This window comes from Castor canadensis, chromosome 17 (genome assembly GCF_047511655.1).
Source record: "Castor canadensis chromosome 17, mCasCan1.hap1v2, whole genome shotgun sequence".
In the NCBI taxonomy this organism is placed as follows: Eukaryota; Metazoa; Chordata; class Mammalia; order Rodentia; family Castoridae; genus Castor; species Castor canadensis.
Genome location: NC_133402.1, coordinates 43,505,614 through 43,521,691, shown reverse-complemented (window position 1 = coordinate 43,521,691; position 16,078 = coordinate 43,505,614). Strand labels below are relative to the sequence as shown.

The 16,078-nt window shown below is 48.4% G+C and overlaps 1 protein-coding gene across 21 annotated transcripts in view; it reads right to left on the bottom strand.

Annotated features, from left to right (window-relative positions):
• Window positions 1–16,078, bottom strand: part of Trak1 (trafficking kinesin protein 1) — a 172,595-nt gene that overhangs the window by 28,814 nt on the left and 127,703 nt on the right. For all 21 annotated transcript variants that reach the window (XR_012443076.1, XM_074059018.1, XM_074059015.1 and 18 more), the window contains 5 exons: window positions 11,963–12,039; window positions 6,102–6,218; window positions 3,120–3,220; window positions 2,229–2,337; window positions 420–498 (listed from right to left, as the gene is read on the bottom strand). Coding sequence is in view for 20 of the 21 variants with exons in the window: in XM_074059017.1 (XP_073915118.1) it covers window positions 420–498; window positions 2,229–2,337; window positions 3,120–3,220; window positions 6,102–6,218; window positions 11,963–12,039 (483 nt within the window). In the remaining variant the exon portion in view is untranslated. The remainder of the gene's footprint in view (window positions 1–419; window positions 499–2,228; window positions 2,338–3,119; window positions 3,221–6,101; window positions 6,219–11,962; window positions 12,040–16,078) is intronic.

Genomic DNA, 16,078 nt, shown 5'->3' with positions numbered 1-16,078 from the left:
AGAGTTAGCGGGAAAAGTACTTATTTGCAAAACTAAGACTCGAGTCTCAGTGTCTGCAAATCAAATTACTAGAAGCAGTTTTTTATATCTTCAACACAAGTTTTTGTGTCTGAACCTAACATAGGCATTAAATAATTCCAGTATCTAATGCAGAGACAGAATAAAAATTATATATATCACCCCAGTGGGAAACAGATAATGTATGGATGACAGCCTAGCATTCAAAATTCATAAATGAGGAGAAGGGTGCCACACAAGGCTGGGAGAAGACTGGTGTTCTAAGACATATGCCACTGAGCCACAGGCTGGCAGGGAGACTGCCCTTCACAGAGGGAGATGCAAAGCCGTCTATCATAATGATGATGGCAAGTGAGACAGTAAAAGGAGGGAGTGGAGGCAGGGGGGCTCTGGGGACATACTCAGCTCCTTCACACAGTCGTTGACCAGCTGCTGCTCCTTCTCTTCGTAGGTGATGGTCTCTGTCTTCAGCTGGCAGGCCTGTGGACAGGGGCTAGGTCAGAGTCTAGTACTCACATTGGGGATGGCCGGCAGGTGAGGGCTGAGGACTGGAACAGGGGCAAACCTGGGCCTGGGAAACTGCCCTTTAGCATCCCTCCACCTGACACCCATTATGCCCTCAAGTACAGAAAGTCACTCTGAATCCCCCGCTTAGTTAATGAATGCTAGCTGAAAACTGTGCACCACTAGAGGGCGCCTCACAAAGCCAGGACAAGAGCTACATGCCAGGCTCTGTTGAACCACTGAAGTGACACCATTGTATCAGTCTGTCTGCTTGTACATACAGTCACCCCTGTGGCCTGCATAATGCCTAAGACACCGCCCTGCCAATGGCGGGCATTCTAAGGAGAATCTACTGTGCACTGACTACATGCTAGGCACTGAACTATGAGGTCTGAGGTAGTTAAACTTGCTGCGTCCAGCTTGCTAAGCACAAAGCCCAATACAATAGCACTAAAATTCAGGAGCAGAGCAGTCCTGGGCCTCTGGACAGCTTGCTCTAGCTAGAAAGGTGAAACACAGAGATCCAAAGGCCCATAGAAAATTCCCCAGTTAGAAGGAAGGTGTCTCTAGTGTTCAGGCCCTGGCCCCAGAGGGACAGAAAGTGAGGTAGTGGGAATCTGTAGCTGGGCCCCACTCGCTCTGCTAGCTGTGGGTGAAGACTGACAGAGGCTAGAGCATTGGGTGCCAGGGACTGGAACATTTATCTGGGGAATATGCCGGTGAGCAGCACTAGACTCAGAAGGTAGGGAGCACTCCCCAGGTGCTGGCTCAGCCACTGGCTGGCAGAGCAACTCTCTTGGTTGTTCTGGTCTGTGGTTCCCATTAGTAAACAAGGGCTGGAGAGGTGAGGTCTGCAACAGATGGTGCAGGAGGCTCTTTCCAATGTGTGGCAAGTTCAAGGTCTGCCCTATTGGAGGGGCTTCAGGAGTCTGAAGCTTAGGTGGGCACACAGCCCAACCTGACAGACAGGGCCAAGGTCTCTTGGGCTAGCAAGCACAAACTAACTGCTAACTAAAGCAAACTATCAAATTTGCATGCATCAGTGTTTTTAAAGGAAATGTGGGCTAGAGTCATAGAGACTGGAAAATCCTGCCTCTGTCACTGACTAACTTGCACAACCCTGGGGTGGCAAACACCAACTGCCCAGGGCCCTGTAAGCACACTGTTAGTGAGAACTAAAGTAGTCAGCTTCCAGCATTGTGGTAAAGATTGAAAAAACAATAAATAATGTAGACTAAGTGCCTGGCAGAGGGCCTTCCTGACCAATATAGGAAATTCTCAAACATGTAGGTTCCCAAGTCACCCTAAGTAAACCTTTTAAAGTTAACTATATAAGAAATATGTCTCCAAGTTCTCGTGCAGTTTCCTTGGAACAAATCTATCTGCAGTAATATGAAAACTGGCTCTGCCCCCAGCCTCCAGGCCATTTCTTGGGAGAGCCAGTGGAGGGCCTCACTGTAAGGAGCAGGGGCTGCAGTCCCCACACTGCACCATTTACTAGCTGGTTCGCGTGGCCAGCCCAGAAGGCAGGACGCACATGTCCGAGGCCCTGTGCTGAGCACCCCATGTCCCTGGAGCTCAGGAGCAGGCCCGGGGGCTCTTCCTCAGACAGGCGCCTTCCAGGCCAGCACTGTCACACAGTGACCCTCCCGTGTGAGGCAAACAGAGCCGCTCACTTCCAGCAGGGCAAGAACGGGGTGCTTCACCTCAGATCGAAGCGCGACGTTCTCCTCTTCCAGGTCCTTGAGCTTCTTCTGAAGGGAGTCCAAATGAAAGTAGCTCTGGACTGAGGAAGACGACTCATTTCTCTTCAGCCTGGAAAGAAATCGTATTCAAAGTGGGGAGGTGGACATTTCCTCCAGCACCCGGCAACCCGCGTGGAGACCCAGAGGGGTGGCCGCAAAGCAAGTTCCCAAGGCTTGCAAGCAGTCAGCTTCTGCATGACCAGGAAACCCCAACATGCAGTCTCACCACCACTTCAAACCCACATCCCAACCCTCTATCTACAATGTGCAGTTGCCATGTCACCACAAATTCAGTGCAGGGGATGAGTGTCAACTCTATTTAAAGCCAACACGATTCTGGAATGCCTGGGAGTTAAATAAATACTTATAACAATGCACCTCCATGAGCTACGTATCCTGCATGTGGTAACTCTATGACCTACATATTACGAACAGCTCAATTTTACAAACAAGGGGCAAGCACACAGAGGTCAGATACCGTGGCTATGAAGTTTCAGGCCGCTGGCCTCTAGAGTTCACGCTCTGGTGACTCTCAGAGAAGCCCCCATGTCTTCTGTTGCAAGGACCCACCATGGCACCGCTGGTTGTAGAACCCTGTACTTCCTCCAACAGCACAGCACAGCCCACCTGTTACCCACTAACACACCAGGGCCTCACAAACATGCAGTAAGACTTGGTCAGAGGAAAGCATAAAACCTGCCCTTCCAGGTCCACTAGAATGGTAAAAGCACCCCCTGTGAGGCATCAGGTGGTCACTCTGGAAAAGGCTGACCTGCAGTGCCGGTGACCCTGCCTGTGTGATTCTAAGAACTTCAAGAAAAGCTCCAGAAACTCAGCCCACTGGTGACTTACGGGGTTGAGCAGACAGACTCAGGCTCGCTCTCCTCCGCTGCACTGGTATAAAACTGAAGCAGCTCATCCTTCATGGACAGCTCATGGCGGAGCTGAGATACCTGCACATACAGAGCGGGACCCATCGTAGTCACTTGCTTTCTGAAAGGGACAACATCCTCCTCGTGTGAGACCTCTCAGTACTTAAGGACACCTTCCTCAGCGAAAGTGAAGTGTTATTTGAGTTCATGCTACTCAAAAGAAATCAGGTTTCAAAGGGCTGATGTGGTGGTGTGTGCCTGTAAACCCAGTACGAGGGAGGTAAAAATGGGAGGATCACCGCTCAAGGCAGCCTCGGCAAAGTGTTAGACCCGAACTCAAAAACAAACTAGACCTTATGGTGCATGATATAATCCTAGCTACATGGGAGACAGGATGAAGGGTTGAGGTAGGAGGATTGTGGTTTGAGGTTGATTCTGGGCAAAAGTGTAAGACCCTATCTGAAAAATAAACTAAACAAAAAGGACTGGAGGAATGGCTCAAGGGGACAGTGCTTGCCTAGTAAGCATAAGGCCCTGAGTTCAAACCCCAGTAAAACCAAAAAAAAAAAAAGAGTTGAGTTTGATCCCACTTAAAACAATCAATTACCTTTTGGCAGAAACCTCCCTGTCTAAATTCATAAGTTTAACTGTGGTAAAGACAAGAGCAGAGAGTGGACCAGAAGGCTCGAAAATGATGGCTGGGCCATGAGACTGCTTATGGGCAATAGTCAGATGACCAGCTGGGCAAAGGATCAGAGCCATAGATCACAATTCCACATGAAAGGAGAGGCCATTTCTTTCTCCTGCACTAACACCATCTCAGCACAAGGTCATGGACGTGCAGATGTGGGAGGGCTGCCATGAGGAGCTCGTCAGCCTAACCTGGAAAACCACACAGCCCCTGCCCATGATTGATGCACCTCACACTTGGCCAGACCAAGTTCTGAACTTGAGGACCAGAAGTCAGAAATTTTAGATACAGACAGAAAAGACAACCTGCTAGGAGCTGGCCACAGTAACTACTGATAAGGTGCCATTGCAAATCATGTTGACTTACCTTAAGGTTTAAAGTAAACTGATGCTATAAAACTCTTCATCTGCCCTTTCAACATTCAGTACTGATGACTGTGGAACCAGTGCTGTTTAAGAACACTACAATTCTGCTTTAACACCTCCTCATTTTAATTTGATTTGATTTGGGGTGGATGGTTTATTCCATCTTTCCTGCGGTCAGGGCACAGGACCTGAATTACATGGAGAAGTCACTGATGCTGTGGGCATAAAGGCTTCAGCACCCAGTGGATAATGAGGTGCCAAAGGGGACCGTGCTACAGTTTTTTAATTCAAAGCTTTTCCCAGAAAAACAGGCATTTTCCCTCTCAAAGAGCAGAGTAAACTTTGTGCATGGTGGGTAAGTCCCACGCAAGCACACACTGTGAAGACACTGAATGGGTGACTACTCACCGGCTCCTATGGCATGACCCTCTGCTGTGAAGGGCTGAGGAGACAGGGCTGAACTGCATGCTTTCTCCCCAGCCACCCAAGACAGGGGAATACAGGTCATTTCACAGGGGGCAGGAAAGGAAGGGGTCAACCTTATTTCTCCCAGAACGCAATGGGATTCCACCTCACCATCTTTTTTTGCAGGGGGAGCAGTACAGGGATTTGAACCCAGGGTCTCATGCTTGCTAGACAGGTGCTCTACCACTTGAGCTACACCCCCAGCTCTTTGTGCTTTAGTTATTTTTCATGTAGGATCTGGCATTTTTTCCTAGGCCCAGACTCAGGCTGTGATCTTCCTACCTACAGCTTCCCATGTAGCTGGGACCCACAGGCATGTACCACCAGGTCCCATTTATTGGTTGAGATAGGGGTCTTGCTAACTTTTTGCCCAGGGTGACCATGAATCTCGATCTGCTCAATCTCTATCTTCCGAGTATCTGAAATTACAGGTGTGAGCCACCTTGCCTGGCCTATTTTTTAAAGCAAGCCTAGGATTAAACTCTTTTTATACTTTGTCAGGGCTAGCTTAGAACTGAGATCTTCCTACCACCACCTCCTGAGTAGCCTAGGTTACAGGAGTGTACTACCATGCCCAGCCCCAACTCTACTTTATCTTATTATTGTTAAATTAGAGAACAGTGATCTGGGAACAGCTTTGATGAGGGAAAAAGTCTGAATACATCTTAGATCTTGGTAAGGGCATCTCCTTATCAAAAAGGAGAAACAAGAAGGGAGACAATCCTCAGAGTTAAAATTCAAGGCAAAAAGAACAATTGGGGTGATAGGAAAAGAGGCACTAAATAGGGCCTGGCTCTAAGCTCCTAATCCCTGTTCTAGCAACCCCAGCTGACTGTACAGCCTCCCTCCCAGTCCACACCACATCCTCCAGAACACTGGCATTGTTCCTCCTCAATCCAGGTCCCCTTCAGAGAAGTCTAGAAGTTTTATGCCTTTCCTGTCTCCCCTGACAGCCATCAGTCAAGACATACGTCATAGTAATAACAGAGACTTTACGTGAGCTTGTTCTGCACACACAAAATTAGACTGCAATGGTGAATGCAGATGGGTATTTCACTGCACAGCATGATCCAGCCCCTCACAGCATCTTCCCTGACTGCCCATGCCTACCCCAGGCCAACAGCCCCCTTCTCTGCCACATGGGCCTGTGTGTACTTTTGCCTAGTATAGGGGCTCTACACGGTTGCAAAGTCTGGACTCTTGGAAGACAAGGACTATGACTGGCTTGACCACAAGACAGGGTGCTCCAGGCCTACAGACTAAGGACTGAGCCTACCCTGAGCAATACGTCCACACTGCCTGAGAGGAGGAAGATGACAGCCCTCCACCTGGACATAAGAGCACTTGGGAACCAGCAACTCTGTGCTCAGGCCATGGCTCCCTCAGGAACCTCTCTCACCCACCTCCTCCAGCTGTGTCCCCCACTCCCACAGCTCCTCACCTCCTCCCTGATGTGCTCCACCTGCTCCTCCAGCAGCTCGTTCCGCTCTGTTAGTGTTTTGTTCTTCTTCAACAACGACTGGCCAATCCGAGCAGCCAACTCCAAATCCCGCTCTTTCTATAAAAGGCAAGAGGGAGGCAAGGAATGGTAAACTGTGCTTCCTGCAGGAGCCAACAGCTCAATGTCAAAGGAGGGAAATAAAAGGAGGAATAATTCACCACTTGCCTTGGCATTTGATGACTGTTAGAGGAGTCACCCCTGCCATCTGTGTAGCAAGAGCTACACAGACAACCTGAAGTCCTAATGAGAACAAGTCTGTGGTCCTACAAGAAAGAAATACCTCCACAAGCACTTCTTGGCAACTGCTTTTGGTTCATGTGCAATCGCTGATCTTCTCCCTCCACCTGAGGGCTGGGCTGTTGTACTGCCAGGGCAGCACATGGAAACATCTTTGTTGTGAATGAACGAACTGTAAAATGCTCCTACAATGAAGTCAAGAGCTAGCATAGGGAGGCAGCCTCAGTAGCCCACATCAGGCTGGAAAATACTGAGTTCTGTATTTTTGCCTCATACAAAACGAGAATGCTTAAAACCACTCTGGCCTCTGATTACATCTGTTCTTGATTTTGTTTTGTTTGCTTAGGAGAAGCTACTTAGGCTTTATTAAAAAGAAAAGCAATGAGCTTTCAAGTGCAGAGGTGATACACAGAATTGCAATACTTCTGAGGTGACACATTCAGGACGCGGGCTTTCTGTGAGTTCAGCCGATGGCATCAACTGGACAGAGCAGCACCCAGAGGAAAACCCTGAGTGGCATACTGACATGCTGCCCTTGCAGGAGGACAGAGTCCCTGAGAGTGGACAGACGCAACTCCCAAATGCGGACCTCTCAATCCCCCTGGATACATCCTTGCCACTCTGGTTAGATTCTACCTGCACTTATAGGTCAGGGTTAGCAAGGTGAGGAAATTCTGCAAAACAACATCACTTTAGAAGTCTACACTCACTACTCTGTTCTCCTGGAACAAAAAGCAGAAGCATGGAGCCATGCAGTTCAGGGTAGAGACAAACTGGGGAGGAGTCCTAAGCTCTGACTGGCAGCACCCATTGCCTCCCTGCTACACGGCCTGAGGCAGATGGCTTGGCTTCACCAGGATCAGGCAGGCTACATGTTAATTTTTCAAACCGCAGGTTATAACACATAGGTAGCTTAAGAAATCATTGTAGTAAAGGCAACCAGCACTCTGTGCTAAACTAAAAATACTAGCACAGAATTGGAAATTGCATGATGGTGACTTTGGTTTGTCATATGTCTATGTACATGAGACCTGGGCTACAACCTCAGATGTATTCCTTTTTCTTTTTTCTTTTGATAGTACGGGGGATTGAACCTAGGACCGAGTACATGCTAAGCATGTTAGCAATTAAAAGCGCATGCCATGTGACAAGAGTATTATTTCATGATGACTTTGGTTTGCCATATATATGAGACCTAGGCCACAACCTCAGATGTATTCCTTTTTTTTTTGGTAGTGGTGGGGACTGAACCCACTACTTGGCACATACTAAGCATGCTATGCCTTGGCCCCTAAGATGTGTGTCTCACTGCAGGTGCTGGTCCCAGCTTAATGGCTCCAAATGAGCCCATCTTCTCTGAACCACTCTAAAACAGTCTGAACGCCCCAGGCCCCGTTCCCCTGTCTGCTAAGTGGGGGCAGGGTAGAGAGGCAGACTGGCTGAGATAGCCCTGAAAGCACTTCCAGCTTTGTGACTCATTGATTGTCTGAGAACAGAACTGAGCAGCCTTTATTTCCTGCACCGACTCCACGCAATGTGGTGGCACTGCCCTTTTGATAACCACAGCGCCTAAGTCACAGAACTTGGGATGACTTGGGGTTCAACGCAATCTGGTTCTTTTCTGCAGGAAGACAAGTCTCCCTCCCCAAGGTCTTCCACAGTCCCGAAACCTGTAACACTGTCACTCCTGTCCCAGAAGCAGCCAGGCATCAGACCAAGTGAGCTGTAAGTCCCTCCACTCACTCCTGCAATTTATGCTTCCCCTCATTCCCTGGCACCCAGAAACTCAGAATGTTGCAAAGGGCCCTCCCATGAGGCCGCAGCAACAACACTGATTACCCAGCCAGCCACGATGCTCATCTCTGGGCATCACCCACACTGGCCAGCGTTTACCGGGAAGGGCCCTTATCTCATGGCCCTCCGTCATTTTTCAGACTTGACAGTTGTGCTTGTACAGCACGTTAAGGGAAGAGACGTGAAAGATTGTGTGAAGAACCTGCACAGGATCTGAGTGTCCAGGGCCTGACTCAAAACTAGTACTGAGGAAAAGTGGCTTCAGCCTTCTCCCACGAGGCTACCAACTCACTGCCAATGCCCACTTCTCTGTGCCCCAGTAAATCAAACGCACGTCTACAACATTCCTCCACAGGACCAGCTCTGGGATAGAATGCCCAGGAGGCGCTTAATTAAAGCTCACCAGCTCAGTTTAACTCCCCGCTCTGCACTGATGTCATGCATCCGAGCTGCTAAGTTCCAGTAGCATGGACATTGTGCATGCCTCGGTAGACAAACTGAGCAAAAATTCTAATACTACCGGCAGGCTAGACAAGGCACTGCCAGGTCATCTGAAGGATGAGGGAGGCTTCCCAGAGCAGTGGGAAGGCCAGGACCCAAGAGGAAGGGGGACCAGGCAGGGGAAGTGAGCTCAACAAGAAGCCCTTTGCCTGATCACACTGATCCCCAGGCCTGGCCTCTGGTCTGCCCCGCCCCAGAACAACTTTCACCATTCTGCACTGGAGAGCTCATCTCTACAGTAATCACAAAGGACAGCCTCTGCTGGAGAAAAAGCCAAGAAGGTTCAGTAAAAATATTTATGGATGAAATGAAAACATTCAAAGGACTGTAGTATCTCTAGTCTTTTCTGTCTAGTTTTATTAAGGCAACAGGTTGGCAAGAATTCTTTTTGAGAACTATAACAATGTGGGGGGAATCTCCCATTTATTATAACCAGTCAACACAAGGCAATTGTTTGCTTCCAAAATCCAGAAAATATCTAGGAAATAACCATTGGAAATGAGAACCAGAGACTAAAAATAAATAATTTAGGCCCTTGGAAATAAGATGATAAAAAACTACTGGGGACGTGGCTCAGGCGGTAAACAGCCATGGCATGCAAGAGGCCCTGAGTTCAAACCCCAGTACTGCAAACAACAGTAATAACAACAACAAAAACCTAGCCCTCTTCTTCCCTAGGAAATGAGCAAGGTGGACCTGCTCTAACTCAGCCTGCTTCCTCTCTGGGGCTAAGTTTGCCCTTTTTACAACGAGCACTCGCACTGCCTTCACACTCACTAGAGGTGCAGCCTGCCTACCACACTTGGCAGGTGATTCATCCCATTCACCAATCTTAGGATGAAACCTGACTGAGGGCCAGTAGGAAGCTCGCTCATAATGGAGAAGAGGCAAGCTTTGCCCAAAAGTCTAATTCCACATCAGCAAGCCAGGGCGAACCTCAGAATATTCTTCCCATAACACCAGAAATACACACTCCATAAGGCCACAGCTGTGCCTAGTATCCTGTGCAAGTCCTCCAGTGTCCCCTGCCCTGTGTGTGGCTGACATGCAAACCAACACTAAGGAACAGGGAACTAGAGTCAAAGTCAGCGAAAACCAGTGTGTCACGTAACTGAGCCAGCGGGACTTTCACCAGGAAACCCCACTAGTTCCAAGGAAGGGCGGGACACTCAGGGCAAGTGCAAATGACATTACCATGCATAAAACAGATGCAAACACAATGACTCTTCAGAATAAAACCAAGGAGACACAAGGAGCCACTAGAAGAAATGGCTCCCCTAACAATCTTTTCACCCGTGCAATTTGTAAAGGGGAGACTGTATCCTACACAGCAACACTCAGTATGCACAAAAGGCTCAAGTTCCTGGCTCCTCTGGAAGTGGCCCTTGTGTGTCTCAGCAGGGAAAGGGTGGTACCCTGTGGACCATCACCCAGCACTGGGGCCCAGAACCACACCGTCCAGGACTGCAGGCCCAGCTGACACGTTTAAAGTAAAACCGCCTCAGTGACAATCAACTAGCCTCATTAATAAAGACTAAATAGAACAGTCAACATGACAGCCAAAAGCATCAGTCTTGATCATGGGGTTAAAGGTAAAGACTGGACAGCCACAAAATGATCTGGGAGTCTGTCCCCTCTGATTCAGGTCCCTTCTCTGGGGGAAAAGACAGTGGTATTTACTTAAGAGCTCGGTTAAATTTTAACCCTAGTAATAAGCATGATAAGAGTGACACTTTATCAAAGGTCAGTTATTTCTGAGGTTAAAAGAAAAAAAAAATCTGACAAATCCCTGCTCTGGAAAACTTCTAGCCAAAACAAATGGAACTGCTGGTGACTCATGAACTTGGGGCTAGGCAGGGGCACAGATTACCTGGGGCAGGGGTGGAGATGGCTTCAAAGGCTACTTGTAGGCAGTACCACCAAATGGAATTGTGGGTCACAGGCAGGAAGGCAGGAGGCAGGTCCCCCGGAAATGGCAAGTAAGGGGGAGTTGAGGGATGTGAACAGGTGGGTGGCTCCGAATGCTACATGAGCAGCAATGAGGGTCAGAAGAGGATGGGTGATCACAGAGGGCGTGGGAGGGTGGCACCTGCTAGGAAGGCTAGAAGAGAAAGGAGCTGAAATCACAGTGCAGAAACTCCAGGAGTTTGAGGGGTGGCCTTGAAAGTAAAATGAAGTATAGACATAGGACCCCACTCAGAAGACCTGGCAACCACTTGGACGGGGGTAAGGGGCTAGAAGCACTTGGAGGATGTGGAGAGCACTGGCACTGTTGGAGAAATGGAGGCAACAGGAAAGAGTCAGCAAGTGACCACTTTCAAAAGTTAGTGGTACAAACCAAGTGAGCTGTCACACATGCCTAAAGCCAGCCGCCAACAGGGCTGCACTGGAGATGGGGCAAGAGAGGGATGGGGAGGTATGGGGACACTGCTTGTACAGAAGGCAGAAACAGTAGGGAAGACAGTTCTGCTCAGGCCCTGGGTGCCACCACTCCTGCCCAGGTCCCAACTGGCTTTCAACCTTGGCCTCTCAGTGCCTGAGAAAGTAGCAATTACTCTTGTCATCCAAGCCTCTTCCCAGGAAGGTTCGAATGCACAGTCACAGGACTCAGAGTCATTCTAGATTCCATAGCAGAAACGAGGGCCTGAAGTTCGCAGCTATCTGCTGAAGGCCGCATTTGGTGGTAGAGGCAGCACTGAAGGATAGGCACTTATGCATTCCCTGCTGTGCTCAGCTTGGGGACACACACGTCACACTCATCTTTCTACAGAGCCCTTCACTGAACCTGATTCTCTGCTGCCAGCAGTATGCTGAGAAGAACCTGAGAAACTCCAGTCTCTGCCATGCTCGCCTTGTTTACTTCTGTGCTGACACTGCAAAATGCTCTTCTGGCCTGACAGAAGTGAAGACTTAAACCACACCAAGAAGACGCAGATAATGATAGATTGTTCTGACAGTTTTTTGGATACATTTAAAATATACTGTCAGTATCTATTTTAAAGATTCTCAAATCTTAAACTGGGTACTTTAGTAAGCATTTAAATACCATCATATTTTATGTCATTCGTACACTCCATTAACAACTCCATTAACCTGCATTAACAACTGCACAAATTATACCTACCTTCATGGCTACCAGTTCAAAAAAACTAAAGCCATCAAATTATACCCCGAGAGGATCCAGTCTCTGAGATCCCCCTGAAACACACGGTAAGGTGAGCACTAGTCAGGATGAACTGTGAACAACTCTTGCTTCCCCACACACTTACCTCCTCCAGAAGCCGAGTGACAGCATCTATGTCATTGTACGTCTTAGTCATCTGGCCGATTCTTTCAGCACAGAGAACTGTAAGAGACAGAAATGACAGTGAGACTACTGATGCTACAGTCCTGCCAATAAGTGACCCATTTACAAGGTGGCCCTGAAGTTGTGTCCTCACAGTAGGCATAGGGTCATTAGGCAATGACCCTGACTTCAACCCTTGCTGTGCTCAGCATGACCGGGTACCGTTTCCCAGTTCCAGTAGAGAGCCCACATTTGTGAGGGAAGAGTGACCCAAGCCATGACAGTGTGCAAGCATGTGTGTGTGTGTGAGTGTGTGTGTGTGTGTGTGCGTGTGTGTGAGTGTGTGTGTGAGTGTGTGTGTGTGAGTGTGAGTGTGTGTGTGTTGGGGGAGGATGTGAGTGTGGGGTGTGAGGGTGTGAGTGTGAGTGTGAGAGTGGGGGGTGTGAGAGTGTGTGAGAGTAGGCTGTGAGAGTATGTGTGAGTGTGTGTGTGGGGTGAGTGTGAGGTGTGAGTGTGAGGTGTGAGTGTGTGAGAGTGGGGTGTGAGTGTGAGAGTGGGGTGTGTGAGTGTGAGTGTGTGAGAGTGGGGTGAGAGTGTGAGTGTGAGGTGTGAGTGTGTGAGAGTGGGGTGTGAGTGTGAGAGAATATGTGTGAGTGGGATGTGAGTGTGTGAGAGTATGTGTGAGAGTGTGAGGTGTGAGTGTGAGTGGGATGTGTGAGTGTGAGGTGTGAGTGTGTGAGAATGTGAGGTCTGAGTGTGTGAGAGTGGGGTGTGTGAGTGTGAGAGTGTGGTGTGAGTGTGAGAGTATGTGTGAGAGTGTGAGTGGGGTGTGTGAGTGTGAGAGTGTGAGAGTGGGGTGTGATTGTGTGTGAGAGTAGGCATATGAGAGTATGTGTGAGGTGTGAGTGTGTGAGAGTGGGGTGTGAGTGTGTGAGAGTGTGAGGTGTGAGTGTGTGAGATGAGTGTGAGGGTGTGTGTGAGAGTGGGGTGTGAGTGTGTGAGAGTGTGAGGTGTGAGTGTGAGATGAGTGTGAGATGTGAGAGTGGGGTGTGATTGTGTGTGAGAGTAGGCATATGAGAGTATGTGTGAGGTGTGAGTGTGTGAGAGTGGGGTGTGAGTGTGAGTGGGATGTGTGAGTGAGGTGTGAGTGTGTGTGAGAATGTGAGGTCTGAGTGTGTGAGAGTGTGAGGTGTGAATGTGTGAGATGAGTGTGAGAGTGTGAGGTGTGAGTGTGAGTGGGGTGTGTGAGTGTGAGGTGTAAGTGTGTGAGATGTGAGGTCTGAGTGTGTGAGAGTGGGGTGTGTGAGTGTGAGAGTGTGAGAGTGGGGTGTGAGTGTGTGTGAGAGTATGTGTGAGGTGTGTGAGCCGTGAGTGTGTGAGGGGGTGAGTGTGCATGTGTGCAGGATTGCACATGCTTCCAGGTGACGCTGAGGGCCAGGTGGTAGGGCGAAAAGGGTCTGACCTCATACACATTCAGCAAATGAAGTGGATGGGAAGGGGTCTGTGCACAACCTGCCCCACCACATGTGCAAGTTACAGAAAGGCCTTCAGGACCTAGACCCCAAAGACCATACAGACCCAATCACGTGAGCAGAATAGGAGCTTTTGGAAAGCAGCTGATGTAAACAGCAGCCTTAAGCTGGTAACTTTATAAATGGCCTGAATGGCCTACGTCTTAGGGCTATGCAACCAGTTTCCAAACCAGGAAAACTAAGGTGACATATATTTTAAATCCACTCCCCAAACATGACTACTATTGTGTGTGTGTGCACGCACACACACAGAGAACATGATTTTATTACATACACAGTTTACTGCAGTCATAAAAGGCACACAGCAGGGCATGGTGACACATGCTATTGGGGAGGTGGAGGAGGAGGATCACAGTTCATGGCCCCTCCAGCCTGGGCTAGCTACACAGCCAGCTTGGGTCAGCCTGGGTTATGTTGTGAGAACCTGCTCACAAGCTACTTTGGGGCTGTGTATCTTTATTCTCCTTCCATTAGAGAAAAAACACTGTCTGCAAAAAAACAACTCAGGGTTATTTTCTTTTGAATCAATGGCAAGGATTTGATTTGTAGTTCAACAAACACCAAGAAGGTAGCATGAGTTTTATTCTATGGAAGAAAGAGCAAATGAAAATGGATGTAGGACCAAACTGCAAAATTCTTGAAACCTGTCACTTTGGGGCTGCATGAGACTTCTTAGAAACACTATGCAACTAAGCCTGGAGAATGATTCAGTGAGGGATGGGGAGTTTGCAAAGCACAAGTGAAATTCAATAGGTCTCTAAATATTTTACTAAATGCAAGTAGAGATCATCCTGGGGAGTGAGCGCAGAGAAATCTGATCTGCTGGAATGATTTCCTCTTATAGAGGAGTGCTGAAATCTTGTTCTACATCTGAAACCTAACAACACAGAGCCTCAGAGCCAGGGGCCAGGCCCTGCTGATCCCCTCCAGCCAGCACTTCTAACTCATGGGCTTCTACCTGCTGGAGGCAGCATCAGCATGCTGCCTGGTCACTTTCCTGCCCTTGCCTCAGACAGAGCTGCCAGCCAGGGAATGGCACGGGAGATTTATGGGAATCTAATTTGATGCAGATGGAATCCAGCTGAAACTGCCCTAGGCGATCACCAGCTGGAAGTTCGGAGAAGTCCTGCATGATGGTTCCTATGCCATACCAGGACTTCAACTTCCTCCAGTACAGCTGCGGAGTTCTGCCAGGGGACAAGATGCAGAGCTGCTCTCTCTAGCATTGGGTTGATCCGAGATTACACTTGTGAGCTGAGATCTCTGTAGCTACTCATATAACCACATGTAGAAATGATCAGAGGGATCCCATACACCCTTGACTCAGGTTCCCTCAATTTTAGCATTCTGCAGAATTATCACATGGTTTCACAACAAGGATAAGGACACTCATCCAACCCCAAATCTTACTCAGGTTTCTCCAGCTTTACACTCGTTTGTTTTTTGGGGGGAAGGGAGTGCATACACACACATACATGTGTGGAACTGTACACTTTTTTTTTCCTATGCAGTTCATGCATCCACCCCACAGAGATCTCTTGTGCTGCCCTTTTTAAAGCTGGTTTCAAAAGCTTTCAAATACCTTACCAACTCAGCCCAGTGCCCAGCTGGGCCTGTCGTCTTTCTGGCACCACTTCCTCAGCCCCCAGGCGGTCACCACGCACATAGTGAATTGGTCAGGGTGTGCCCGTCTCTTCCTTGAGATGGGACAGCTGCACTAGGGGTACACAGGGAGGTGGGGGCATCCATGAGGCCCAGGAACAATGACTGAGCCCAACTACACAAGTCAGAAGACACGAATGAAAAGCTAATGTTTACTCTAAGATGTAGAAGTATGTGATTATTCTAGCTCTGTTTTTTAAAAAAAAAAAAAAACATGTATTATCCAAATTTTGGGGGAAGAGAAATATATACATCTATGTACACACAGTAAATTAAGGTAGCCACAAAAATATTGACATTTGGGTAGGATCACAAATTTCAATTTTATTTTTTATGCTTTAAAGACTATCTTACAGTGGGTATACTGGTGTGAAAATATACATAAAATAATTTTCAGAAAACACAGTTTGCTATAATACAAGATTCTGGAAGCCTCCCTCAGCTTACTTTTTTTTTTCCTTAGTTATTTTTCAGATAAGGTCTCCTGTTTTTGCCCAAGGCTGGCCTTGGACTGTGATCCTAATATGTATTCCTCTCACATAGCTTGGATTACAGGCATGAACCACAATGCCCAGATTGGGATGGGGTCTGGCCTTGAACCATGATCCTCCTGATCTCCACCTCCCAAGCAGGCATGCCTCAACACACCCTCCCTCCCTGAACTTACTTCTAAGAAACACTAAGAACAATAGCAGCAGACCTTTTTCTAATTGACAGAGGATAAATGCACATCTTCATGGGGTGCAGTGTGGTGTTCAGTACATTATATATTATGCTTGGATCAGCCCATCTCTTCAGGTGCTCATCATCTCAGAAGGCCTTTACTGGATGCACCTACTGTGGCCAGCACCATCTACAGCCCTCTACATATCTCATGTATCCTCAGAGCAATACTACGGGGTGGG